This window comes from Pteronotus mesoamericanus, unplaced genomic scaffold (genome assembly GCF_021234165.1).
Source record: "Pteronotus mesoamericanus isolate MK-2021 breed Mesoamerican mustached bat unplaced genomic scaffold, CSHL_Meso_final contig_265, whole genome shotgun sequence".
Classification (NCBI taxonomy): domain Eukaryota; kingdom Metazoa; phylum Chordata; class Mammalia; order Chiroptera; family Mormoopidae; genus Pteronotus; species Pteronotus mesoamericanus.
In genome coordinates this window covers 2,576,222-2,602,195 of record NW_026555113.1, presented here as the reverse complement: position 1 = coordinate 2,602,195, position 25,974 = coordinate 2,576,222, and the positions used below count along the sequence as shown (strand labels likewise).

Below are 25,974 nucleotides of genomic sequence, written 5' to 3'. Positions count from 1 at the left end.
GCGCTCGGGCGGCCCGGTGGCAGCTGCTGGGCGCGCCGCGCTCGGGCCCGGAGCCTGGACTGCGGTCCCGGGAGCCGCGCGCCGCGCGCCCCATGTCGGCGCCGCGGAGCCGGGATGAGGGCGCCCGCGCTGCTGCCGCCTGCTCTGCTGACCTGCTGCTGGCTGCTCAGCCCGGTGAGTGCGCCCGGCGCCGTCCCGACCCCGTTCCCGACCCCCGCCACCCCCCCCCCCCGACTCGCTGGAAGTGGGACTCCGGGTCCCCGCGGCGCTGTCCCCACAGGACCTGGCGCTCCCCGCGCGTCCCCCTGGGCCAGGCAGCGGCCACCTGCGCGCGCTTCGCGTTTCGGAGAGGAACGGGGGTGGGTCGCCCCCGGCACCTGTGGCTGTTCGCGTGTCAAAGCCGGACGCGCTGTGGCCCAAGAAACTTTCCTTTTGGAAACACTCCGCTTTGATCTTTTTTTTTTATCATTATGTAAGAGGGCCAGAGGAAATGATTTACACTGGAGCCTTAGCGGCTTCTCAGGAACTCTCCCTTCTGTGTTTTTGAAGACCTTTAACAGAGAAAGGGAAAGGGCGCCCACCCCGTGTTACTCAGGGCCTGTCGCAGCCAGAACCGGGTCCCTCGTGATTCACCCCCGTCCTCTGCCTGCGAGGCCAGGGGCCGCGCTGGCCAGGGTGGCTGAGGACTGGGCGGGGCGGGGGGGGGGGCAGGGGTTGGTTTAGGGGCCAGGAACCTGCCTCCCACCCAGGAAGGCTGCTGGATGTGCCGCCCGTTCCAGCACTTTGGAAAAGCTGGTTGGTTAAAAGGCCCTGGAATCATGACGGTTAATGCTGTTTAATTTCTAAGATGTCCCAGGACAAGCAGCCCCTCCACGTTGTCAGGCATGACAGCGTCTTTTAATACCTGAACAAAGGAATTACTTTTCTGTTTAAGTCGATAGACTCTCCCCGCCCCTGACCTTGACAGCGTCGCTGTCTGTCTGTGCACGGGGCGGCCGGAGGCCGGCGTCTCTGCCCTTGGTGCCTGTCCAGCGATGAGCTGCGGGGAACGCGCTTCGGGTCGTGTTTTAAAACAAGGATAAATGTGGCCAAAGGACCCAGCATGAAGTTCCTCTCCTTCCTTCTCCGAGGAAGTTCCAGCCCTTGTTCGAGCCCTGACTGAGGACTGTCAACAGCAGGGTGTTAGACGTCGGTGGCTACACGTGCCCGAGACGACGATTTTCTTTAGTAAAAGCCGAATTTTGTGCAGACGTGGGAGGGGGACCAGCAACACTGTCAGTACTTGTTGGGGGGCGAGCAGGGGATAAAAAGTAGGGACCATCTGACCTTTGTAAAAACAGAGCAGAACTTGCCTTGAAGGACGAGAGCTGGGGGCTTGTCTCTGCACCGTGAGGCGGCGTGACTGCCAACGCCCGGCTTTTGAAAACCCTAAGGCCGAGTCTCTGCCGTGGCCGCAGCCCCTGAGGACACAGTTATCCTGCCCCGACTCTTCCTGGGGGCGGAGGGGGGGAGGGCTTTCCTCGGGCAAAGCCCGTAAACACGTGTTCACGGTGGTTAAGTCGGGGGCAGGGAAATGGGACCGAAGACTGAACGGCTATTGGGTTAAAGGGCTCGGTGGCGTCAGGTCAGGGCACGGACAACACGTATTTTCCCGCTCAAGGCAAGTTCGGTCAGGGTTTGTGTTTGTCTTACAATCCCTCACAAAGCAAATCGTGAAGCTTTTTAAAAAGACGGTGTCTGTAGCTGAGTGCTGGTTTGGAAGCCGCTTAAAACTCTGTGGCTTGGAGGTCCGGGGGTATTTTCTTTGGTAGGGCTTTCGCATCACTGTCTTCTTAGGGTGGGATTCGTAGCTCTCTCTGTTTTTGGACTCGTTGGCCAGGTGAGCAGCATCCACCCAGAATGCCGGCTGCATCTGGAAATACAGGAGGAGGAGACCAAGTGCGCGGGGCTCCTGCAGGCCCAGGCGGAGCCCCTCAGAGGTAAGGGGGGGCTTCGTGGGCGTGCAGCCGGCATAGTGCGGTCGTCTGCACCCCCACCCCAAAAAAGCTCCATTTCCTCTGCTTTTAATAAACTTCTGGTAAACTCGTATGGAAGAGAAGGTCCTTCACATAGACCTTTTAAAAGAAAGCTTTAATCCTTAACAAAAACAGTTTCCATGCTTAGACACAATAGCAACTGTTACTAAAATAATTTCAGGGGCGTTTTTATGCTTTGCAAAGGCACCTCTGTTTTCTAGGAGTTTCCTCTGATTTCTTGCATTTTAAATTCTTAGTAACATCACAGAGGGTTTTTGGTCCAGTTCCGAACAGTGGAAACGTATCAGAAATCAAACAGGAAGGTGAGATCTTGCTTCTCCTGAAGACAGACCTTGTGTGACTGGAGCGAACGCGCTGGTTTTCTTCTCCTCGGGTCCAAGGGGAGGTGCTCTGGGCCGCGCACGTTTGTTTTCTAAGCGCAGAAGGTCCTGAGCGACCCCCAGAGAGGAAACAGCAGCAAGAGCCTTTGCCCTTCAGCCTCCTTCTTCTCTGGTCTGTGCCACTAATTTATCCTCTTCAAGGAAAAATAGGACGTCAAAGTAGGGTTACGTGCGGAGGCAGCGCGGGGGGCCCGGAGGCCCTCGGACCGCAGTCGCGGGGGCGGGCGCGTGAGGGGCCGCTGCCCAGTAGGAACACAGAGGGAGCCGCTTAGGTGGCTTTGAGTTTTCTGGGAGCCCCGTTAAAACACGTGAGAACAGCCCCGACGGGCGTGGCTGCTCGGAGCCGCGTCCCGCAGACCGAAAGGTCAGCACTTTGACTCCCCGCCAGGACACGTGCCTGGGTCGCCGGTTTGGCCCCGGTTGGGGCGCTGGCGAGAGGCAACCGACTCACGTTTCTCTCCCTCGCTCCCTCCCTTCCCCGTCTCTAAAAATTAGTAAATAAAACCTTAAAAATAATACACATAAAAAGAAACACATGAGATTAGTTTTAACAATACACTTTATGTATCTAAATGTATCTGAATCAGTACCACTTCAGCTTATAATGAATCTAAGATACTGACAAGGAGTTTTACATCTTCTTTGTGTGCTAAGCCGTAGAAACCCAGCGCGTCACGGTTGGACCCGCCGCGTGGGCGGCTCCCGCTCCGGGCCGAGCGCCCGCCGGCCCGCGTCCCCCACTGCCAGGGAGGCCGCCGGCTCCGCGCCCCGTCCAGGCGCCGAGCCCCCGTAGCGCGTGCGGTCCTGGGGCCGCGCCTCGCTGGTGCCCTGGTTGGACGCAGCCGCTCAGCCCCGCCGCCGCAGGGTCCGAGTGTGTGTCCTGGGCAGAGGCACGTGCTGGCCGTTGGTCAGCCAGGACGGACGAGGCGCGGGTCCCGACAAAACGGTCGTCGTGGCCACGAGGGTCCCTCCCCCTCCGTGGACATGGAGACGTTCGGAAAAGCAAGGGCTGAGAGGGGACAGAGTAAAACCGTGGAAATCAGCTGGTGCGTGGCCGTGACCCCAGGCCCCAGGGGTAGTCTCCTGGGGACGGGGTTAGTGTTGGGGGTCGCCTCCTCACGCCATCTCGGCACTGCTGAGCTGAGACGGGTCCAGGGCTGACCCCAGCGCAGCCGTGAACAGAACTCCAGCTGTGAGGCATCTCCAGCCTTTGAATGGGGTTCAGAGCCTTTGCCTTCTCTCCCCGAGGCCGGACACGTCCATTTCCTGCGGCCTCCTCAGGCCCCGCCTCCCTGGCCGCGGCCACAGCCTTGGGCACACAGCCCTCCCCGAACGGGCCGGGAGGAGAGCTTTACCTGAGGCATAGGCCCCTCAGTCGCCCCTTTTACTGATAAACCCTCAGCACACACTGACTTTGGCCCGCCCCTTGCGGCTGGCGGGTCGGAGATGCCCCTGGAATGCCCTCGCCCCTTCTTTCCTGGGGACCCTTGCCTTCCTGCACCCAGCAAGAACATTTTGTTGCGTAGAAGGCGGCAGGGTCCCCGAGGGTGGCAGGGAGGCTGGCCATGGCTGTCCCGCCTGGGCAGCCCCTCGCCGCTGGTCGGGGTGGGCTGGACCGCGGGCGGAGGACGGTGCAGGGGTGCCCACACCGTTGTGTGGTGACGCCCCGGCCAGGTGCTGGCCGGGCAGCCGCGGGCGGGCTCGGGAGGTCAGGGTGCTCCAACCCGCGTCAAGGTTTCACGTGGAAGGGCCTGTGTTTTGGCTGTCTCGTGTTGGCGCAGGGCGGCGTTCTCACGCTCAGAACCGTGTTCTTTCTGTGCTGCTCTGTCGGAAGGCGCAGGCGTGCGCCCGCGGCCCTGGCGGCGCGTTGCCGTGTGAGCTGTGGGCCATGCGTGAGGCGGGGCGGAGGGGCAGGTGGCGAGGATGTGGGGGGCGCTGGGGGGGGCTGACAGCCCCCGAAGGAGGGGGTGTGGCCGTGGGACGGGGCAGCTCCCCGCCCTGAGGAAACGCGGGCACTGAACGGCCCCACTTCCCATCCTCAGGGAACATTAGCAACGCAAACTTCACATAAAAGACTCCAATCTCTGAAAAGTTTGCAAGTGGCCCTTACAAAGCCCTGCAGCGTCCGGCCCCCTGGGCCCCGCCCGTCTGGGTCTGGCGTCCCCGGGGGCCCCGCGATGAGTGCGACCCACAGCCCACGGGCGGACGGCGGCGTCTGGGGAGGGGCTGTGAGTCGCCGGTTCGCCTGGGCTGCCGCTTGGGCAGAAAGAAGAATTTAGGTCGAGGCCATGGCACCGCGGCCGTGCTCGGAGGGGAGGGAATGAGTCGCTCAGTTTTCCCGCAGGGACCGTTTCGGTGCCTCTGGAGCAAACCCACGTGCCGCGGACTCACCGTGCCTCTCAGACCAGCGGGAAGCGCTTGCTCCCGGACCGCGGCCGGTCAGGCCGGAGCAGCAACGTGCCGGAGGCTCGGGCAGACAGCCTGTGTGCTGAGCTCCCTCTCCCCTCCTTAGCGTTTCCAACATGCGCGGCTCGGGTGCCAGGGCGACCGTAGTCCCGAGTCACCGGGGCGAAGACACCGTCGACAAGGGGAGGCAGCCTCGCTGGGCTCTGCGTGAGCGTCTCGCTGGACAGACGGGGCGTCTGTCCTTCAGCACCGTGCGTCTGCCTCACGGAATTACCACTGAGAGGAGACAGGAAGCGTCTGTAGTAGCTCACGTTAAATTCTGCAGGATGAAGAACTTGGTGTGAAAGAGCGTCCGATGCACGAGGAAGCCAGTTTTCAGCTCTGGCGAGGGGATTGGCGTGTCTGACAAGGAATCTGAAACAAGCACAGACGGACACAGAACTAGGACAGAAGCCCATGTGGTGTCTAAAGCCCTTCAGAGGACCCAGTTTGTAAGGAAGGTTAGAGCTTCGTGACCTGTTGTCGGTTCACCGCTGAGACTCATTGGTCAGGACGCACAGGACACCGCTGGGCCACCCACGCCCACAAACATGGCTCCCGGGCCTGTGGCCTCGCCGCCCCAGAGGCCCCTCCCTCAGGCGGGCAGGGCCGGCACCTCAAGGCAGGTCCCTGGGGGTCCATGGGTGCTCTTCCAGAGAGCGAAGAGGAGAGGGGACCACCACAAGGCCAAGGGTGGGGGGCACCAGGCGGGGGCCGGGGCGGCGGAGGCTTTGGCAGAAGGTGCTGGGGGCAGGAGGAGGAGTAGCCACGGGCAGACTTGAGGGTTTGGCCCTGGAGGGTGGAGGGAAGGGTGGGGGGCGGGCTGTGCGCTGGGGGTGCCGGGCAAGGGCACCCGGGGTCCCGGGCGGCTGGCCACACCGGTCCTCTGGTCCTGTCGAGGGCGGCCCCCTTGGGGGCCCGTGGGGGGCGGGCCTCGGGAGCTGCGACCGTCCCCGTCGGAGAGGACACACGGGTCACACCGCTGTGCCGCGCCGCGTGAGGGCGGCGTGCCACGTCGTCAGACCCCGGTGGGTGGATGTGCTGGATCGGTCCCGGGAAGCCGCCCAAGTCCGGAGCGTAAATCTACGGGAGCTTTTCCTGGAACACCACGGAGGGCCTTTGCGAGGCACGCTCCGCCCCGCCCGCCGAAGACCGTTTGGCACCAAAAGGTCCCAGGTCAGCAGACGCTGGAGGGAAGGTCTTGAGAATTTTTAACGTATTATTAGGAAACACTGACTGTTTTTCTAAACCCTCACCCGAGGGTTTGTTGATTGATTTTGGACAGAGAGGAAGGTAGAGGGACAGAAACATGCACTGGGGGTCAAACCCACGACCCCGGCATGTGTCCTGACCGGGAATCAAACCCACGAACTTTCGGTGCACGGGACGGCGCTCCGACCCACGGAGCCGCCCGGCCAGGGCTGGACAGCGACTGTTCCTAAAAGGCGGCCGCAGCGCAGACGTCCGCGGCGCGTGCTCGGTCTTGCTGGGCGGAGGCCGGCCCTGGGCCGTACACGGGCTGCTGCTCTGCGGCTGCCGGAGGCAGGAGCAGCGTGACAGCAAGTCCCCTGCCAAGAATGTGTCCCCCCCATGAAATCGGCCTGAACCGCCCCCCACCCCAAATAACCTTTGCCACCTCCAGATTCCAAGTCCGATGGGATCCAATTTCCGAGCACCATCCGGAGGCGACGTCCGGGCAGGGAGCGACCCCGGCCTCACCGGGGTCCCCACGGGCCCTGCGCGGCAGCGTCCCGGAGGCCCCGGTGTCGTCTGAACAGCAGTCCTTGCAGCCCCTGAATGCACTCGGAGTCCTGGCCGAGCTGTGGGGCCCGGGGCCCGGGCAGGTGTCCGGGGGCCCGGCCAGGCCGGAGCTGCGCCGCCCTGGGGGCTGAGCGTGCCTGTGCCCGTCCCCGCGCCGAGGCCCCATGGGAGCCGCGAGCCTCCGTTCTGGGTCGAGGCCGCCGCGGTCGGCCGGGCGCTGGGGACGCCCGGGAACGTTTGTTGAGAAATGGATCCTTGTCGTGGCCGCCGTGGGGTGGGCGTGGCCGCGGCCCCTCCGAGAGCACGTGACTTCGGGAGGGCACAGTTTCCGGCTCGGACCCGTCTCGTCTCCTCTCTGTCCCCGGGGGCACGTAGGTCATTTCACACCCTGAGCCGCCCCGTTAGACTGTCAGCTGCCAACAAAAGCGACTCCTTCCGCCCGCGGTTGGTCCGCCGACACCCGCTGACCCCCTCTCTGTCCCTGGGGAGAGACCTCCTGCCGCCGGGGCCGCTCGGTCTCCCCTCCGGACGCCGCTCTGTGCCCTGCGTCTGCCGGCACCGGTCCCTGTCACCCGACCGCAGCCTTCGCGCACGGTGCCGTCCGAGCTCCAGAAGGCAGGGCCCTTCCTGTGGGGGTTGGGTCGTGGCTGTGAGCGCACAGACCCGCGGGCGATCAGCAGGACCGCGGGCCTGGGCGCCTGTCCTCGGCCACTTGGGCAGGCCGCAGAGGTGCCGGGGAGGACGTCCACGAGGGGAGTGAGGGGTTGGCAGCGGCCGGGCCACCGTCCCCGGGGCTCCTGCGGGCCGGCGCGCGCCCCCTCAGCCCGACAAGGAGCCGTCACTGCAGGGCAGCGTTGTTGCAGGAGAGGCTGCCGCAGAGCCAGGGACGCAGCGGCCGGAGCCGCGGGTGGCCTGCCGCGCCACTCCTGGCGGCCGCCCCGGGGGACCCTGTCGCAGCTCCTGCACCCCAAGCTGGGGAAGCGGGGACCCTGGGTTCCTTCTGGGAACCGACAGCCTCAGGGCGCAGGAACGGGGGTCTGTTGTGGGGCCTCTGGGCAGAGAGTCAAACAAGCCTGTGGGAGCAGCTGCCTCTCAAAGCCCCCAGCAGAGCGGGGCTGCGGGCGGAACCTCCGGCAGCCTGGCTTCGGCCGCTGGATGAGTTTTATGGGGACCTGAGGCCCCGAGGTGGGGCGGCGCTCCGGACGCGCTGGCCTCCTGGCAGCGAGAGGTCAGAGGGCGGGGGCCGTGAGCGTGGTCTGTGGACGCCTGGGCGCCCACTGGCCGGGGGCAGCTGGAGTGAGGAAAGGCTGGTCACAGCCCCGTGGCCGGGCCTGTGTGCTCCCCTGCAGTGAGCACGTGCAGAAAAGGGCAAGGCAGCAGAGGCAGCGCCCTCCTCAGGGAGCCGGCCTGCGGGCGGCCCCCGCTCCGGCTCTGAGGCTGGCCGGCGGGAGCCCGCTTGGCTGTGGTTCAGCCTCCAGCAAATGGCCGGGTTCACAGGGAAGGAGAAAGCCATTTTTGAAAAGGATTTTTTCCAAGTCCGCTGGTGAGTCATTCTGTTTGGCTTCCAGTCGGAACTGGCGGCGGGCTGGAGGGGGCTGGGAAAAGGGAACAGGTCAAAGGCTTCGACTCAGATCAGACGTTTCGCACACAGAGGGCTGGCCCGGCACAGTCCCCTGAGGGGCAGAGCGGAGGCTGCGCAGGCTCCTCTGGTGTCCTCGCTGGGGGGAGGGACTCGGGACACAGGCCGCCCGTGGCAGGGACGCTGCCTCTGCTGTTCCAGCCTCCGTGAGGCTCAGTGTTTTCCTACTGGCACACAGGGCACAAGGCAGAGTCCTCGTCTCTGAGGAACACGCGTGTGCGAGCTTGTGAGGCAGGAGGGTGGACACTTGGGAGGTGTCTCCGGGCCTCAGAGCGGGTCCCCGCGGAGCCCCTACCGCCTCGCTTTTCGCTGTGACCTGGGCCGTGGCCCCCGCGCACGGCCCCCTGGGGCCTCGGGGGCTGCCTGCGTGGGTGGGCCTCCTTGGGGAGGGCGAGTCCTCCCCGCAGCCATGCCGGGGGCCTGCTGCGTCCCACGCTGCCCCCGCCGCGGCGGGGGCGCTCGGTTCGCGTGGGCCTCCGATGCTCGCGATCGGGCTCTCCTGTCCCCTTGGCGGTTGGCGGGGAGCCCTGGGGACTCCGGTTTAGCATCTTGCTCCACCGGCGAAGCGTGCCCGCGCTCCACCTTCCTGAGTCTCTCCCTTCTTTACACAGCCGTTGGCTCGCGTTCGCGCTCATCATGGGTAAGAGCAGGAGGGAAGGATGGGGGGCAAGTCCCAGCGTGTCAGGGGCACCTGTCGGCTGCCTCGTAACTCGATTCCCAACGAACTACGTCATCAGTGTTTATGTCACAGATACAGTGGGTAGCGAGGGTTTGGAAACGGGGGGTTTACGAGCATTGTCTCCGTTCTGTGGAATATTAAACATGGAAAATGTGACACCTTGTTATGCAAGAAGGCAAAGCAGATGTCAAATGCGAGGTCCTGGAACTTGCCCGTGTTCACGGCAAATAGGCACATTACAGGGTGTCATTAAGGCGCCAAAGGCGGGTCCCCCCCGCCCCCAGCTGGGAACCAGGCGCCGGTGTGGGACCAGACCAGAGCGGCAGGGCCGCTTCCCTGGCCACCGCCGCCGCCGCGCACGAGGGGAGGGGGCTGCCGGAAGGGCTGTCTGGGGAGGGGCTGTCTTTGCGGAGCCCTCGGAACGCCAGGTGTGGTCTGTTACGACTAAACAAGGCCCCCTCCTTCCCTGGGGACTGTCCTCCGGGCTCCCTGCAGGACTCTGGCCGTTGTCACCTGGGCAGAGGCACCGAGGGTGGCGGGTAACTCCCCCCCGAACCCGGTTCTCAGGCCAGCGCTCAATCCACTGAGCCACCTGGGCCAGGGCTAAACGCCGGGTTCTGAGTGGGCTTTTGGAGGTGCTGGTGCTCTCTGCTCTGGAATGTGGAGGGAGGGGTGCTGTCTCCTCCCTCTGTTTCCTGGCCTGACACCTTAGTACCCGGAACGGGGTCCAGGGTCCGAAGCCCCCAAGACTCAGACGCGGAGGAGCCACTTTGTCACATCAGCAGGAAAGTTCTCCGGGGCCCATGAAAGCCGAGAGGTCGCCGAGCACGCGGCATCGCTCAGACGCCCTCCCCCCGGGTCTGCCTGGGTTTCGGAGCCGGCTCGGACGACAGCGGCGTCGTGGGGGCCCGTCGATCTCACAGAAACAGAATCCGCAGGATGATTACCTAGCAGACAGCCTTTCCGTTCGCGCAGCGTTTTCACAGACCCTGAGCCTGGGTCCCTCCGGCCCGTCTGTCCCCTTGCAGCCTGCCGCGGCGTCTGGGACAACCTCACGTGCTGGCGCCCCGCGGACGTCGGCGAGACCGTCACCGTGCCCTGCCCCGCGGTGTTCAGCAGCCCTCACAGCAAACCAGGTGCGTGGCTGCGCGTCTCCGAGCTCCTGCGGGGGCCTGCGTCTGCGGGCGGGCGGCCGGCTCCCCCGGAGGCAGCAAGAGCTGGACTCCCCTCCCTTCACCGGGCGAGTCAGGGAGCTGCGGGTCGGGCGGTTTTGGGGAGCAGAGGATGAAAAGCTTCCTGCTGGGTCATGCACCTCAGACCCACAGGGGGCAGAGGGGAGGCGGCTGAGCGAGCAAGACCCCCGTGCGTGGGCCAGATACGCAGACAGGGGGCCTGAGCACCGAGGCGGGGGGACCGCTGGCTCGGCATGGAAGCAGGGGTGCACACGGCCCCCCGACCCCGGCGAGGGCCCGCCAAGGATCCTGAGGCTGGAGACGGGGCGGGGCCCGCTCTGTCTTCCCTGGACCGGCTCCTCAGTGCCCCCTCAGTGCCACCTTCCAAACGGGCCCCTGGGACGTGAACACCCTGTCTCTCTGAGTTTCTAGAAAGTCGGGAGGAGGCGATGGGCGCCAGGGCCGCCTCTCCCGGGTTCACTCGCGGCAAAGCCTCTGGGCTGGTTCCCCAGAAGGCGGTGTTTTGTTTGCTGTGTTGTAAACAGTCCAGACTTTTGTAGCCTGAAGAAATCTGTCAGGAAACACGGAGAAGAGCAGACGTGCCAGGCGTTCAGGGGGGCCGTGCAGGTCTGGCTGCCACCCTGGGCCAGCGTCACAGGGCACAGAGCTGGGGTTGCGGGGCCCGTGCAGGGGAGGCTGGAGTGGAGAGAAGGAGACTCGGGGAGACAGGCCTTGGGACCTGCACGTGCCGACGCCGAGACTCGATCTTCCAGGAAACATCAGCAAGAACTGCACCCGTGACGGCTGGTCAGAGATATTCCCCGATTTCATGGACGCGTGCGGCTACGGCGACCCCGAGGACGAGAGCAAGGTGAGGCCCCGGTTCCCGCGACGCCCGTCCCCCTGACGCGCAGGCCCGCCTCCCCGCGCTGGCGGCGCTGCGTCTGGTTGGCCACACAGAGCAGAGTCGCGCTTTGTCGCCGGCTGTGGGCTGGCGGGGGCTGGGGGTGGGGGCGGCGCGTGCTGGACCCACTGGTCTGGCATTTGGGGGCCAGAGAGGCGGGTCCTTCTCACCTGCAGCCAGAGCGTCTGGAAGGCTCTCCCCGCCTGAAAGGGGCCCCGTGAGCCCCGTTTAGCGACGGGGGTCTCTCCACCCCGGCCAGCATTAGCCGGGACGTGGGCCGGCGAGAAGCCACATGGGCGTTTCCTTGGCCCTGAGCCGGCAGTGGAGGTGGCGCCTGTCCCCACAGGTGGCTTGTCCCAGGCCCGGCCTTGCTGGGGGTGTCCCCGCAGTGGGGCCAGAGCACCTGCACGGTCCAGAGACACCAGGTGTGAGGGCAGCGAGCCCTTTCCCTGACGACTTTTGGGGAACCGGTGGCCTCGGCCTGGCCCGGGCCTGCCTGCCACCTGCTCAGCCCCAGCGCGGCAGCCGGCCAGCGTGGTTTTCTTCTGCTTCATCCCCAGAAAACCGACCGCTGCCTTCCCCTGGGCCGGCTCCTGGCGCCGTAGCCCAGGGTGGGGACAGAGGAGGCAGAGCCGGTGCGACACCTCAGTGGCGCAGCCGGGCTGGGGGGCAAGGGCTGCAGGCCTGGGGCCCGAGGGCCGTCTCGCCTGAGGCTGAGGGAGCCCAGCTCCCACTCTCTGTTCTGCGCGATCGCTGACGTTGGGCTGCCTGCTTCGACGGTATCTCACGTTCCCCGCAGTCCCTTCGGCCAGCAGAAGGGCCCCTTTGGGGATCGCAGAGCTGGCAAGGGGCTTGGTGCTGCCGAAAGCCACCCCGTGCGCCCCGAGGACACTGGTGAGCCAGGCTCCGCCGTCAGAGGTGGGACCGGGACCCCGGAGGTGGAAGGGCGGGCGCACGCACCTGGGCTCCGTGCGGGGAACGCGCCCTCCCCCCCGGCTCTGGCCCTCAGCCTCAGCCGCCGGCTGTCCTTCCGTCCGGCGTCACCGCATCCTCGTCCTGGCCGTGCGTCCCACGCATGCTGGGCGTGACCCGCCGCGGTGTGCACGTCACTCAGGGCGCCCTGCGCCGCGGTGGCGCCTGGTGTCCCCAGGGTCCCACCGCGAGGCCCGGCCGGCCCCGCTGCAGCCGCGGTGCGGGTCCCACGCGCCCTCCTGTGGGCGGCAGGCGTGAGCGGCAGCTGTTTCCCGTCCTCCGACCCCCCGCCCCGCCGTCCCTGCTGGCGCATGGGGGACCAGTGGCCCGTGCGGAGCCCAGAGCCCGTGACCAGTTCACATCAAGTCTGAACTCAGAGCAGGTTTTCCTGGGGCGACGTGAGGATTCCGGTCCAGACTGTCCCCGACTTTCCAACACGTCCCGACTAGGAGGCCGCCCTGCTGGCTCTCTGAGAATAAGGCTTTGAGTGTATAGAATCCAGCCCCAGTTTCAAGACTATTTCGGCAGGAGGACGCGTCCCTGGGCCCTGCTCCACGGGCCCTTCGATGACCAGGACTCCGGGAGGGGCTGCGGGGTGACCCTGTCACCTCTCGCCTCCTCCATGTGGCCCTGCTGGATGCAGTATTAGGGGCAGGGAGACGGGGCCAGGGGCCTCCGCCGGGCAGGGCGTGCGGTGGGCTCTGTCCTCCGCCCGCTGTCCCTCTGTCGGCATCGGCCCAGGCCTATGCCTCCGAGGCGCCGGGACGCACGTGTGGCCCGAGGCGCAGAGCCTCCGAGCCTGCCCCCCGTCCCCGCGCAGGGCGGGCTGGTTCTCACGCGTTCATCCCACGGTGCTCTGGCTCTGCCCTTGGGGATAAGGACCCCGAGGAGGTTGGAAGGCACGTTGGATGTGGGGGGCCATTCGAGGCCACATGGCGCCTCCAGCGCTGCCCTGGGTCCCCCTGGGTCGCAGCTGTGGGTGGCGTTCCCGGCAACGCTGACCGGAGAACCTCTGGGCTCCCTGGGTTGTGCCCGCGTGCAGCACCGAGCAGCTGTGAATTCCGACGCTTCTCCACCCAGGTTGAAGAGCTATTTTTCTTCTTAGTTACACATTTCATACGTTCTGCAAGTGTCATGAATGCATAGCCCCTGCTAACGGATTAGAAAGTCAAAATATTTTAATGCTCAAAAGCGAAGAAAATGATGGCGCACAACCAAAGCGAATCACTGTGCTCCTTGATTGCAGTTGCCACGAATACTTTGAATACTTGGTTGTTTAGGGAATTCTCACAAAGATGAAAACCGAGAGGCGCGGCCGCGCCTGAGGGCCGGGCCGGGCCCCCGGAGGAGAGGTGCCCCCGCAGTGCCAGCCGGGGCCCCACGGGGGGGGCCGGGGCCTGGGACAGGCCCTGTCCTCGCGCCTCTCAAACTCACGCCTCATCTCGGCACGTGCTCACTGTCTCCCCAGGCCCAAGGTTTAATGGGGTTCCCGGCTCTCACACAGCCAGACTCAGCCCCGGCTGCTGTGTGTGTGATCTCGGTTGGTTTCAAAATTAATTAACGTCCCGGGAAAACAGAGCAGCCTCCACAAAGCCACAGGGTTGGCTGCGTACAGTCAGGAGGGGAAGCCCCATGAAGGGAAAGGGCTGGAGCCGTTCCTTCTCGGTTTGAGCCCCGGAGCCCAGGAAGACGGCAGGTCTGGGCCTGTTCTGCTGGAGCAGAGACCCCCCGCGTCCTGCCTGCACCGGCAGGCTCTCCTCCTCGGTGTCCCAGCAAACCAGCCTCAGGCGTGCGCCTCGTGGAAGGGACGCTTCCAGCTTCAGTCATGGACAAGCGTTCAACCCCATCAGAGGATTTCACCCCGTGCCGGTGGCCTTGGGGCGCCACGCGGCAGGCCTCTGCCCTGTTCCTTGTCACTTGCCGGAAGGGGCAGGTGGGACCACAAGCCCCGCCCAGCGGCCCCGGAGGGTCTCCTGCACCAGGAAGTCATCCCGCAACTGCGTTCTCAGCCCAGGTCCCTCCGCCTGCTCGCCGGCCCCGTGCCCCCCGCCCCGCCGGCCCCCAGTCCCCGGCTTCCTGACCCTATTCCTGCATTGAAGGCCGCCTTCAGCTCCCTCAGGCCAGACCCCTGCCTTGGTGCCCACCTGCTGCCCGATGTCCCCAGGTCTGTGGTCTCCCAGACGTGCTGAGAGCTGCTGAAAATGGGAACAGCTGGACATTTAGCACCGGCCTCTGTGGGCCTCCGGGTGTAGCCCTTCTCCCGGGTGTCAGGGATCTTCCCGACGAATCGAGAAGGACCAGGGCAGAACCCACCCTCTTGGCTGCCTCTGGGCCCCACGTGCCTTCGCTGCCGCCCCGGCCGGCGGCCCGGCCGTCCCGCCGAAGCACAGACGCAGCCCGGAGACCCGCGGGCACCTCCGCGGGATGCCTCCTGTGTTATGTATTAGCTGACATCGCTCTGAAATAAAGAACACGCCTGCTAAATTTAGCCAAGGGGACTGTTTGGCATTTCAGCGGTTTCATGCATCAAGTGGACACATTTCTTCCATATTATGCCATATTCCTAAAAATACGTCTGCCCTCGCCTCGCAGCGGGCAGACCAGCCGTGACTCTCTCCCGCTGCCCCTCGTGTCTGCGCGCCCCTCCCCCGACAGCAGAGCTCACACACCCTCAGCGCGGCCGCCTCTCCGTTCCCACAGGGCCCTTGGGAACGCGCCCCCCGCACTGAGCAGCCTGCCCGCGGGGGCGGGGCCGGGCCCTGCGGACGGTGAAGGGCCCCTCCAAGGAGCACGCGGGGCCCACGCTGCTCTCTTACGGTGGCCGACCTAATTCAGCTTTAGAGCAAGGGGCACGGGCGGTGTCTGCTTTGTGTCAAACTGCAAGGAGCTGCCACCAGGAGCACTGAATGCTGTGTCCTCTTCACCCGAGATCCTCCTCGTCACAGACCTCCTGGGTCCCCGGGCCGTGAGCCAGGGACCCCCGCTCTTCCCTCGTCAGCGCTTGTCGCTGGCGGGGACACTGAGGCCCGGCCATGTCCGGCCGCCGGCTCCGGGTTCTCGTTTGGCCTTGTTCCAGGGCTGTGTTTACCTCTGAATTTGTGCCACGGGCGAGTCAGGGTGTCGGGGGGCAGTGGACGGGGGCGTGGCGTCCGTCCTCCAGAGGGAAAACGGGGCGGGTCATGCCGTGCGAGGTGCCCCCTGTGGCCGCATCGCCTGCCTGGCTGGGTCCCACTTGGTCTGTGATGACGGGGCGTCAGGCATCCGGAGGCTGTGTCCTCGGAACGGCAGCGTCTCGTCCACAGGCGGAAATGCCGCCAGGCCGTCCCGCTCCAGCCTTCAGGGAGCAGCCACGCGTCTTCAGGGAGCAGCCACGCCGGCCAGGCCCCTCGCGCGTCTGGGGACCCTGGAAGACGTGTAAGAACAGACGCGCGTCGGCGACCGACACTCTCCCCCCGGGGCCAGGAAACAGCGGCCTGTCCTGGGACGGGGGCAGCCGGGCACCGGGGCGCGGGCATGCTCCCCGCTCGCGGTTCTTCGTGTGTTCTCTCTCCTCGCCTGGCACACCCCCCAGACTCTGAGAAACCTCGGGGCTCCTGCGGTCAAGATTCCCGGTCAGGGATCCGGAGGAAGGGCGTCGCGCTGCTGCCGTCCGTGTCCACACGTGAAGGGCGGAGGCTCGCCCAGACCTCGACCTCTGAGGCCACGAGGCTCCGCTCCTTCCGCGGGTCGCGACCCTCGCACCCGCCCTCCCGACGGCGCCCGAGGCGGACGCCCACGGGGCCTGGGGCCACAGGTGTGAGGCGTGGGGCCTGAGCGCAGTGACGCAGGGGCTGCGGGCCACGCACAGGCCACCCTGCAGGGTGCGGCGGTGCCTGCGGCTGAGCAGGGACACGTGGCCGCGGGAGGGGCGGGCTCAAGGCGGAGGGAGCCTGGGGAGGGGGGGGCCTGTGCGCCCCCGCCCCCACCGGTGGCGCCAGTCACCGCGGTTTTGGCGTCTGTCAGCCCACGTGCTGTTTGTATTTTGTTTCTGTGCTTTTGAAAGGATTGAAATACTTCATTTCCAGCTGAACTCTTATCACAGGAGGAAGCAATGGAGGGCGGCCTCTCATTCAGAAAGGAAAATAGGAGATGGACAAAACCCTCAAATCACAGTTTTTGAGGACATGTTCCGAACCCTCGCCGGCCATCTGCCTTCTCCTTGAACAGCTGTGGCGCGCGGCCGCCTCCACGCCGAAAGGAGGGCGTGGCCGCACCCGCCGGGGCGGTGTCGGGGGCCTGCCTTCTCCCCGATCCCTCCAGTGACACCAGGGAGGGAGGAGAGGACAGGCACAGGCACATGCACACATCAGACGCACAGCTGTGCACACACAGGCACACACATGCACCCACAGACATGCATGTGCGCACACATGGAACCCTTCCTTCCTGCAAGAACCTCCTTGGCTTCTCATGGAAACTGGAAGCGGGTCATTGCTGTTGGAGTCTCCATGTGGAGGGAGAGCGTGGGGCCCAGCCGTGCCCCTCAACCCTCTGTAAACGGCTGGGTGATCCTCTTTCTTTGGTGTGAATCGTGGCGTTTTCAGAGTCCGGGGTCACCTGAGCGCTTGTACATTCATGAGGTTTAAACTGTCTCCGTGGAGCTGAGCGTTTTCTTGTTGGAAGAGACTCGGCAGGTGCTGCCCCAGGGGCCAGACGCTGTGGGGACGGGGGTCGTCTGGGGAGCGGCCAGGAGCCCTGAGGGTGGCAGGTCACCTTCCCTGCACACAGACCTGCCTTACGAAAGCCACGCGAAGTCATTAGCGCCGAGGGGAAACGGCGGAAGGGCCCGCCGGGGTTCCGGGCGACCAGCCGCCGGAGCGGCCCCTGGAGGGAGCCCCGTCCTCGGCCGGGAAGCGGCCCCGGGTGCCCGCTGGCCGCTGGCCCCTCACGGTGTGCTCGTCTTTCTCTGCAGATCACGTTCTACGTCCTGGTGAAGGCCATTTACACCCTGGGCTACAGCGTCTCCCTGATCTCCCTGACAACCGGAAGCGTAATTCTTTGCCTCTTCAGGTAGGTGTTGCCGACGAGCAGTTCTGCCTGGACTCTGAGACGCAGGGCCACCCGCGTGCAGCGCCGAGCCCGTCCGTGGCAGAGAGAGAATCGCGGCCCCGGCCCCGCGCCCACGGGCCTGCCGCTGGGCATGTGCTCCCCGTGGCCATGTTTTTATCTCTGTCCCACACCCGCCGTGTGCAGAGAGAGTCCGCGTTCTTGGATCAGAATTCACTCCAGCCGTTACTCACCAAACACAGACGTCAGGCAAACGCGGTGAAAATGCAGAGGCGACACCTGTGTGTGGCGCTTTGACGCGCCACTGAGAGACGCTGTCGCGTGGTCAAGGGTCGGGTGCGGGAGTCCGCCCGCCCGGGCTCAGAGCCTGGGTCCGCCCGTGGAAGCCGTGTGACCTGGGCGAGCAGCTGCCCCTCCCTGTGCATCTGTGGGGCCCGTGGAACCCAGGCGGCGGGAGGGGTCAGCCTGCATGTTGCCTGTGTGTCCGTGGTAGTGCCGCTCGAGTCCCTGCCGCGCCCCGAACCCTCAGCCGCCTCCTCGGGGAACGGACAATACACATCATTTGTCAGGGTTGCAGGGAGGGGCTCTGGTCCCCAAACAGATGCTTCTGTCGAGGAAACGCCAAAAAGTGCCTGGAACTGAACCCGCGTCTTCAGCCTCAGCAGCACCGAGCGAAGTGGACGCTCTGTGGCCTGTTTCGATGGGGCTTTGACCACCACGTCTCATTCCTCTTTGCCAAGGAGTAGTTCACATGCTGCCCCGTATGGAGATAAAGTGGACGGCATAAGAAAGGACCCCTAAGCAGATCCATACTTGAAAGGAAAGGAAACGAGTAAAGACTCCTGAAAAATATAGCTGAGAAATCCAGCAAATGCGATCAAATTATACTTGTCAAGTCTCGGGCATCTCAGCTATAGCAGGTGGCTGGTGGTCCTCGGGAAGAGTAAGACAGTTCCTTCAGCCCGGAAGAGTGCCTTGAAAACGGGGGTAATATCTACTGTATTCTACTTCTTAAAAAAAACACTGATACAAAATTAATATTCGTTTCAATCAGTTAATTCTCTTAATTAAATATAAATAACCAAATCAATAATTTATCATTAGTATTCACTTTAAATTAATAATTAATACTCTGTGTTTTACTGTGCGTTTTTAAATCTTTGAGTTTTTCGCGGTGCAAAAGGAAGGAAAAACTCAGGCGGCTGGGCTGGCACAGGGTGACGTGAACTAGAAACTTTTCCACTTGTTTTCAAACTGCCGGCCAATCCAAAGGCAAGAACGTGCTGTCGGCGGATTCCTCAGATTCGCCCTGGGAGACGGATCGTCAGTGGGCAGCCCAGTAGCATTTTGGAATTAGCGAAAACACGGGCGTGATCCCATACGAGAGCCTCCAGCGGCTCCGTGAGTCCGAACACAGGCCCCCTTGTGGACGTCGTTGGCCCCCTGCTGGTGAGACTTCTCGTCAGAAAGGACGCGGCTGTTCTGCTGCTGACCTGCACCTCACCGTGGCGCGAGGCAGCTCCCTGGGACGCCAGGCCCTGATGCCTCTGCCTGTCGCTTTCCCAGCCGCTGTGCGGGAGGCAGATTCTAAGGTCCTTTCCGCAGAAGTGACATGCCCCGCTGCCCCGCAGCCCCGCCCAGGGAGAGAATTCTTTGCTGCCTCCCCCCATGTATTCTGCACCGCAGCCCCGTAAGCTGCACAAGCACTGAGCGGCCGAGCCCTCCTTCTATGCACAGAGAAAGACGGCGATTTCTCCAAGTCCCGGAGGGCGGTGAGCGCTTGGACAGCAAGCACAAGGCCGGGCATCGCTGGGCGGTCCGGGCAGCTGCTTCTCGCGGTCCCGGTGCTTGGCACGGCAGCTCTGACCCCCGGGCCCAGGAGTAACCAGAAACCGCCAACGCAGGTCGTGCCAGGCATTTCACAGGTGTTTAGAGTTGAGTCCTCACAGCATCTCCCCAGGAGGGCGCTCCTGGCACCTGGGTTTACCAGGTAGAGGAGGGGGTGCCCGGTGCAGAGCCCGTCCACCGTCGGGAGCTGGCAGGTCTCCAAAGCCCACCCCCCTGCATCGCGGAAAAGCAGGAGGCGACCGGCTCATCTGGAAGCTGCACTTGGAGCTGCATCCGAAGCTCCCATAGATCTGAACGGGAGGTGAATTTTCAAACCAGTGACAAGGGACAGGGAACACAGCGTGGCTCAGCACCCTTGTCTCTGATGGCAGCAAACCCCACATCCATGCGGTGGGAAGACGCGGGTGGGAGGGAACGGGAGGTAGAAAAAGGGAGAGGAGACGAGGAAGAAGAGGCCCCCAGAGAAACAACGCGCCCAGGCTGGAAGCCGTGGGAAGGAAGCAGAAGAAGTCGTGGGCTCTCGACTTCTGCAGGGGGCACAGCGCCCAGTTGATCCAAGGCGTCCGTGACCGCTGCGTTGTGGTGGCATTTCGGTGACAGTGTCACAGGACTGGCCGCCCCGTTGTTCCATTCGCCTCCTCGTCTGTCAGGGCGACATTTTTATGTTGCTGTAATTTCTGCGCCTTTATCCTGAGTCTTGGTAACGAGAAGTGTGAGTCTGTCAACCTTCTTTTTCATCAGGACGAGTTTGGCCATTTACACGCGTGTGTGAATTTTTAAAAAATCAGCGTGTCCGTCGCCATTTTTTACAAATTCTGCAGGATTTCATTTTGGATGGCACTGGATCTCTAGATCAGTAGCCTTATAATTTTGACTCATTCACCCCGTGATAATAATAGATACTCCTGTGTGTCTGGGTTTTCTTTCATTTCTTTCCGCAGAGTTTCGTGGTTTTGAGAAAAAAACCTTGCCCATCTTTCGATAGTCATTTTTAGGTAGTTGTGTATGCTATTTTGTGTATTTTGCTAAATTCCATTTCTCTTTAACTCTTTTAAAAACAATTTTATTGATTGAGTTTTAGGGAGAGGGAGAAACACTGGTTCGCTGTCCCACGTATCGGGGGCTCACTGGTTGCTCCCTAAGGGCCCTGACCGTGGCTTAAACCCACAACCTTGTGGGGCCCGAACGGAGGGGACCCCTCCAGTGCAAATTCCACTTCTGCTGGTTGCGAGGGAGGGGCTGAGTTCTGGGCACGACTCTCGCCCCGGCGACCCTGCCGAACCCGTTCGGGAGATCCGTGTTGTGCCAACTCACAGAGCCCGCGTGCGCTCACCCCCTCCCCCGCCCAGGCGGCTGCACTGCACCCGGAACTACATCCACCTGAACCTGTTCCTCTCCTTCATCCTGCGCGCCCTCTCGGTGCTGGTCAAGGACGACGTCCTGTACTCCAGCTCGGGCACCCTGCACTGCCCCGACCAGCCGTCCTCCTGGGTGAGGCTGCCCCCGGGGCGCGTCCTCCGCGGAGGGGGGCCTCCGGAACTCCCGGGGAAACAACTCATTGGCTGGCCTCTTGCTCTTCCCCTTGACTCTTCATCTCCTGTTGAGGGAGAGCGGCGAGGAGGAGCAGGGAGAGGGAAGGGAGTGCCCGGGGGTGGGGACGAGGTGGGCAGAGGTCAGCGGGGAGCTGATGCCGCCGGGGCCCCAGGTCACACAGTACGCGACCCCGCGGGGACTGCGGTGCCCCCGGCTGCGTCCCATGTCCGCCCTCCGGCGCCTTCTCCAAGGGCCTCTCGCCAACACCCGCAGCCGGCGCCTGCGTGCAGGGTGTCGGGCGCCTCGCGTGGGCGGGGCGCGGTGTCCAGGGCGCAGGCCTGCCCTGAGCTGGCGCCTCCGCCCTGCGATGTTCCAGGTGGGCTGCAAGCTGAGCCTGGTGTTCTTCCAGTACTGCATCATGGCCAACTTCTACTGGCTGCTGGTGGAGGGGCTCTACCTGCACACCCTGCTGGTGGCCATCTTCTCCCCCCGCCGCCGCTTCCCCGCCTACCTCCTCATCGGATGGGGTGAGCACCCCCGCCCGCCGCCCTCTGCAAGCCTGCGGGCCCCACGCCCCGCGGCCGCCCCAACCCTTCCGGTCACACACGGAGGAGCTTTCCTGGGACCGGTGGACGTGCCTACAGCCGACACCGTATCCTCCTGGGAACCGGGAACGGGGCCAAAACCGCTCCCGGTGACCCTGCGGGAGCGCGGCTGACGTGGGAGAGTCAGGAAAAGGCCGGGGCAGGGGCGCCTGCCAGCAAAGCCTGGCGTCAGCCAGGCCGGAAAGGGGGTCGCGAGGTGCTTTTCGTCAGAAAGCCTGCGGCTTCAGTGGTGCGGGCGGGCGCGCGCGGGGCGTGGGTGACCGGGCGTGTCTCCGCAGGCGTCCCCACCGTGTGCACGGGTGCGTGGACCATAGCCAGGCTGTCCTTGGAAGACACGGGGTGAGTGCCCTGCCTTCCCCCCGAGACGGAGCCACCCCGACCCGCCGGCCTCGCACCGTCTTTCTGACGTTGCGGGGACAGCGTGGGCTGCACCCGCCCCCGAGCTCGACCCGCACGTTGCGGGATTCTCGTGGGCCTTGACCTGCCCCCGTCCCGGCTTCTGGGTTGCACACTGGGGTGGCCTCCCTCCCTGTTCAAAGACTGTCGTGTTGAGAGGAAGAGAAGGAAACAAAATCACGGGGTAGGGATGGATGGGGCAAGGCCTCTATGCGCACAGTCCCTGTGCCGCTCGCCGGGGCGTGTGGGCGCCGGGGCCGTGGGGCAGGCCAGGGCAAGGGCGTCTGGGGGGCGAGGGCAGCCAGCCTGCCCGCGCGGGGGAGGGCAGCCCCCAGGCAACGCTCTTGTCCTCGTTTGCGATCCGCGCGCAGCTGGTGGCGACCAAGTTTCCTTCTCTCTGCCCTGCAGTTGCTGGGATACCAACGAGCACAGTGGCCCCTGGTGGGTGATACGAGCCCCGATTCTAATTTCTATTATGGTGAGTAGCGGCGGCTGGGAGGTGCGCGCTACCCGTGCGGGCGCACGTGGGGAGGGCGGGCGTGGCCCTGCACGGCGCACCACGGCCCGTCCCTCGGAGCTTGAGAGTGGGACCGCACGGGAGGGCCAGCCCCTGGCCTGGCGGACGCTGCCTGCCCCCAGGAGGCCTCGGCGACCGGGCACAGAGGGAGCTCCTGCCTCCCCCGAGCGAGGCGGCGCCTCCGGGGAGCCACAGTTAAGCCAACCAAGCAGGACACGCTGGGCAGAGCCCGATTTCCCTTGCCCTTTTCCTGTCTCAAAATTCACACACGTGCGTGGCCGCAGCTGGGGTCACCCTGTGTGCGGCCAACGGCAGGCACCACCCAGCCCCACGCGGAGGCAGGGGCCGGCCAGCCAGGGCTCCGCCCTTCGTCAATGCAGGGCCTGGGGCGGAGCCTCGGACGCCCCGCCACAGCCGCCCTCCGTGCAGGGGAATCGGGACAAGCGTGTGCCTCTCGTGCAGGTGAACTTTATCCTCTTCGTTAGCATCATTCGCATTCTGCTGCAGAAGCTGATGTCCCCAGAGGTCGGCAGCAGCGAGCAGTCACAGTATAAGTGAGTGTTGCTTCCACCTGGCCAGGCCGCCCTCGCTGGCCTCCCGGCTGGACACCAAGAGGGCGGCGGTGGACGAAGAGAGTGTGTGGGGCAGAGAACGGGCGTCCGGGGTCCAGGTCCTGGGTCTGCCACCAGCACAAGGCCCGAGAGCTGCTCTCAGCGGCGGCTGGTGGGGCCTCTGCACAGTGTCCTGCCCGAGGCAGGCGGGACCCCTCCTCCGCCTCGGCGGGGTGTCCGCGGGGCGTCCCGTTGTGTCGCCGGACACCCCTCCTTGGCCACGTCTAATTCTCCCTCCCCCTCAGACCGCAGTCTGTGCCGGCACTAACGTTGGGTCTTACACCTGACAACGGAGATAATATAATAAATTTCCATCGGGAACGTAGAAGGAAACGTAAAGCCCAGAACGCAAGTGTGAAGCAGTCCTAGTGCAGCGGGAGGCCGCTGGCCCAGCCGCTCTGAGCTGCGGGCTCAGCCAGGCCGGGCCTGGCACCGCAGCGGCCATGAGCTCTGCAACCCGGGGCGGCCCCCCTCGCCCGCCTCCTTCCAATCTGCCGGGGCGGGGGGGGCCTCCCAGCTGCAGGACCCCGCGGATCCCCCCGCGCCCGCTCAGGGCCCTTCTCTCCGCCAGGAGGCTGACCAAGTCCACCCTGCTGCTCATCCCTCTGTTTGGCGTCCACTACATGGTGTTTGCCGTGTTTCCCATCGGCATCTCCTCCAAATACCAGATCCTGTTTGAGCTGTGCGCAGGGTCCTTCCAGGTGCGTGTGGCGGGCCCGGCCCCCCCCCCCCCCGCCCCCACCCCCCGCCCCCACCCCCCGCCCTGCGGCCCCGCCCGCCCCCCAGCGCGTGTGCCCTGACGCCCTGCTCGCCCGCAGGGCCTGGTGGTGGCGGTGCTGTACTGCTTTCTCAACAGCGAGGTAGGTCCTGTCAGGCCTCGGGCCCAGGCGCGGGTGTGCGGGTGGGGAGGGACTTCCTAAAGGGCCCGCCCCCCCCCCTGCACCCAGGGCCCCGCCTTCTGCCGGGGGCGACCCGCAGCCCACGTCTGTGGTCTCTCAGTCCAAACGGCCAGGGCCACCCGTGCGCTTCCGCTCCGCCTGGGCCCTCCTGCCGCCTGCCAGCTCCGACCACGATGCCCCCTCCCCGCCCTCCCCTTTCCCAAGCCCCTCCTGTCCGGCCGATGGGACATGGGGGACGACGGCCGGAAGGGCAGAGGCAGCGGTGGGCTCTGCCCCCCGCTCTCGGCCCGAGCGCCCCCCACGCCGACCCCCCTCTGCCTGCTGCGCCCGCCCGCAGGTGCAGAACGAGCTGAGAAGGAAGTGGCAGAGCCTTTGCCCGAGCCAGCCCTCCGGCCGGGACGACAGGCTCCACAGCCTGTCCATCTCCAGGAACGGCTCAGAGAGCACCCTGCACTTCCCCCGCGGCTCCCGCGCCCCGTCCTTCCTGCAGACGGAGACCTCGGTCATCTAGCTCCTGCCAGCCTGGCCCCAGAGTGACGCGGCCACCGCGGGGCGTGGGGCCGTCAGCGCCCGCTCAGTGGGCCGGGCCTCCGCTCGCCCCGTCCGTGGACCTGGGTTACTGTGTAGCAGACGGGACTGAATCTAATTATTGTTAACCTTCCGCATTTAGGTGACTTTTGTTCTTAAGGTGTCGCTGTGCAGACGGACCCATTTTCAAAGAGAACGGGGGAGACTGAGCGGCCCCCGACATGAGATTTGCTGGCCTGGCCTTGGGTCCAGCAGCTCTGCAAGGAAGATGGGGGGTTTTGGGACTTGGGGTCCATCCTCAGCCGAGAGCTGGGCCCCCTCGAGGGAGAGGGTCACCCCTTCCCAAAGGCCCCTGTCCTGCCCACCCGGGTCCCTCCAGGGCTGCCGCTTGTCTGTGGGACACAGGAGCCCGCTTAGCACCTCCCTGAAGCGGCTCCGTGGGCCAAGGCGTCCCCTGCCGGGAAAAGCCTCTCTGGCCGCGAAGGCCACGGCCGCAGGGAGCAGCATGTCACCTCTCAGGGGTCCCTGCTTTCTGGGGACCCCTTGACCATTGAACGGAGCTGCAGAGTCACTTTAGGCCCCTCCACCCGCAGGCCCGTGGTCCCCGGGGTACCCTTGGAAACAGGGCGTTTTGTCTGGGGGGAGCAAACCTACTCTTTTTAAGGAAAATAATCTTCAAGTTGTTTCTGTTTAAATGGAGAATTATTGTAACACCACAGAGAAGTGTCCCGAGCGCCTCTGTCCAGCGTTGGCCGAGGGCGGCCCTGGCTGCCGGGCCCCTGGCGTGTGCAGCCGTGGAGGCAGGTCCGGGTGTGCGGCCTGTAAGCACTGCCATGAATCTGATTCCGTGTCTGTGCTGCGCGTGGAAGTCCCTCTGGGGCCCCGGGGTGTCAAACCGAGGACGGAGCCCGTGCTTTTCAGCCGCACTCCGAGGAAACCCCTCGCAGCCCAGGCGGCGCCGGGATGGGGCGGCAGGGAGCAGCCACGCCTCCCCGGGCGCCGGGCGCCGGGCGGAGCACCCTCGTTAGGGCCTCCGGTCGGCGGTGCCCACAGGCTCCCACAGCCCCAGGGCGCGGTCTGCCCGCGGCCACCCAGCCCCACAGAGCCCGAGAGCCTGCTGACCCGCGCAGGCGAACACGCGTGTGTGCATGCATGCCGATGCGCCTCTGTGCATGCGTGTACCTGTCTGTGGTTGCGTGTGCCTGCACGCGTGCTCGCCTTGCAGTAACCCCTAACCTCATTCATGCCACAAGCAGATAAAACCAATTTCTAATAAACTCCACGCTCCACCAAACTGCTTCATGTCCAGGGGACTCGAACCCACTGCTGAAATTCAACGTGTCAAGAGGATGGACTTGGACAGGAGCAGACGGACCGGCCTCGGGCGGTTTTCCTAAGAGCAAAGCAGGCGGGCACGAAGGGGCGGCTGGACCCGCCTCGCCCGGCCCCCGGGGTCAGAGCCGCACCGGCTGGGCCCCCTGAGAGCATGCGCCTGGGGGGGCACCGGGGCCTCGGAGGAAGGCGCCTCTCCTGCGGGGGAAGCAGCTGCACAGGAATGGCAGGTGTCACGGGGCTTCACGTGTGGGTTACAGAGCGGGTCTCGAACCTCAAACATCGTAGGCAGACATCACCCAGAAAGTGGGAAGGCTCTCAGTTCCACCCTCTGCCTGCCCGTCTCCCCGCGAGAGGCAGACACTACGAGGGACCGAGACGGCTCCCACGTTCTCCTGAGTCCTCCATCCCTCCCTGTGTCCTTCCTCCTCGCGGAAATCGGGTCCCTGGGCGGAGCGGTCCCGGCAGCGAGGGCGGGGGCGTGCGCCTGGCCTGCGCACAGGCCGCTCTGCGCGGAACGTTCCGCAGCGGGACTCCCTCTCGCCCACCCCGCCCCGCCCCCCGCTGATGAGCATTCTAGTTGTCCTACGAGTGCTTTCTGTCGGCTCAGGCGTCCCCACAGAGCAGATCCCCCAAAGGGGACACAACGGTCCAGGCACCAGGCTGGGGCA

At 64.8% G+C, this 25,974-nt stretch overlaps 1 protein-coding gene across 1 annotated transcript; it reads left to right on the top strand.

Moving 5' to 3' along the window:
• VIPR2 (vasoactive intestinal peptide receptor 2) lies at positions 1-24,342 on the top strand. The gene is made up of 13 exons (XM_054574793.1): positions 1-174; positions 1,880-1,979; positions 9,969-10,076; positions 10,886-10,983; positions 16,940-17,037; positions 20,232-20,373; positions 20,792-20,942; positions 21,299-21,359; positions 21,825-21,894; positions 22,396-22,487; positions 23,116-23,245; positions 23,363-23,404; positions 23,781-24,342. Exons 1-13 carry the CDS (start codon positions 115-117, stop codon positions 23,952-23,954), a joined length of 1,326 nt encoding a protein of 441 aa, XP_054430768.1. The 5' UTR covers positions 1-114; the 3' UTR covers positions 23,955-24,342.
• The last annotated feature ends 1,632 nt before the right edge of the window (positions 24,343-25,974 follow it).

Bases quoted from the DNA above. Each gene is read 5' to 3' on its own strand.
- VIPR2 (XM_054574793.1), top strand. From the start codon at position 115: ATGAGGGCGCCCGCGCTGCTGCCGCCTGCTCTGCTGACCTGCTGCTGG. The intron at 10,984-16,939 runs GTGAGGCCCCGG...CTTTCTCTGCAG, and splicing joins ACCCCGAGGACGAGAGCAAG to ATCACGTTCTACGTCCTGGT. The intron at 21,360-21,824 runs GTGAGTGCCCTG...TCTGCCCTGCAG, and splicing joins CTGTCCTTGGAAGACACGGG to TTGCTGGGATACCAACGAGC.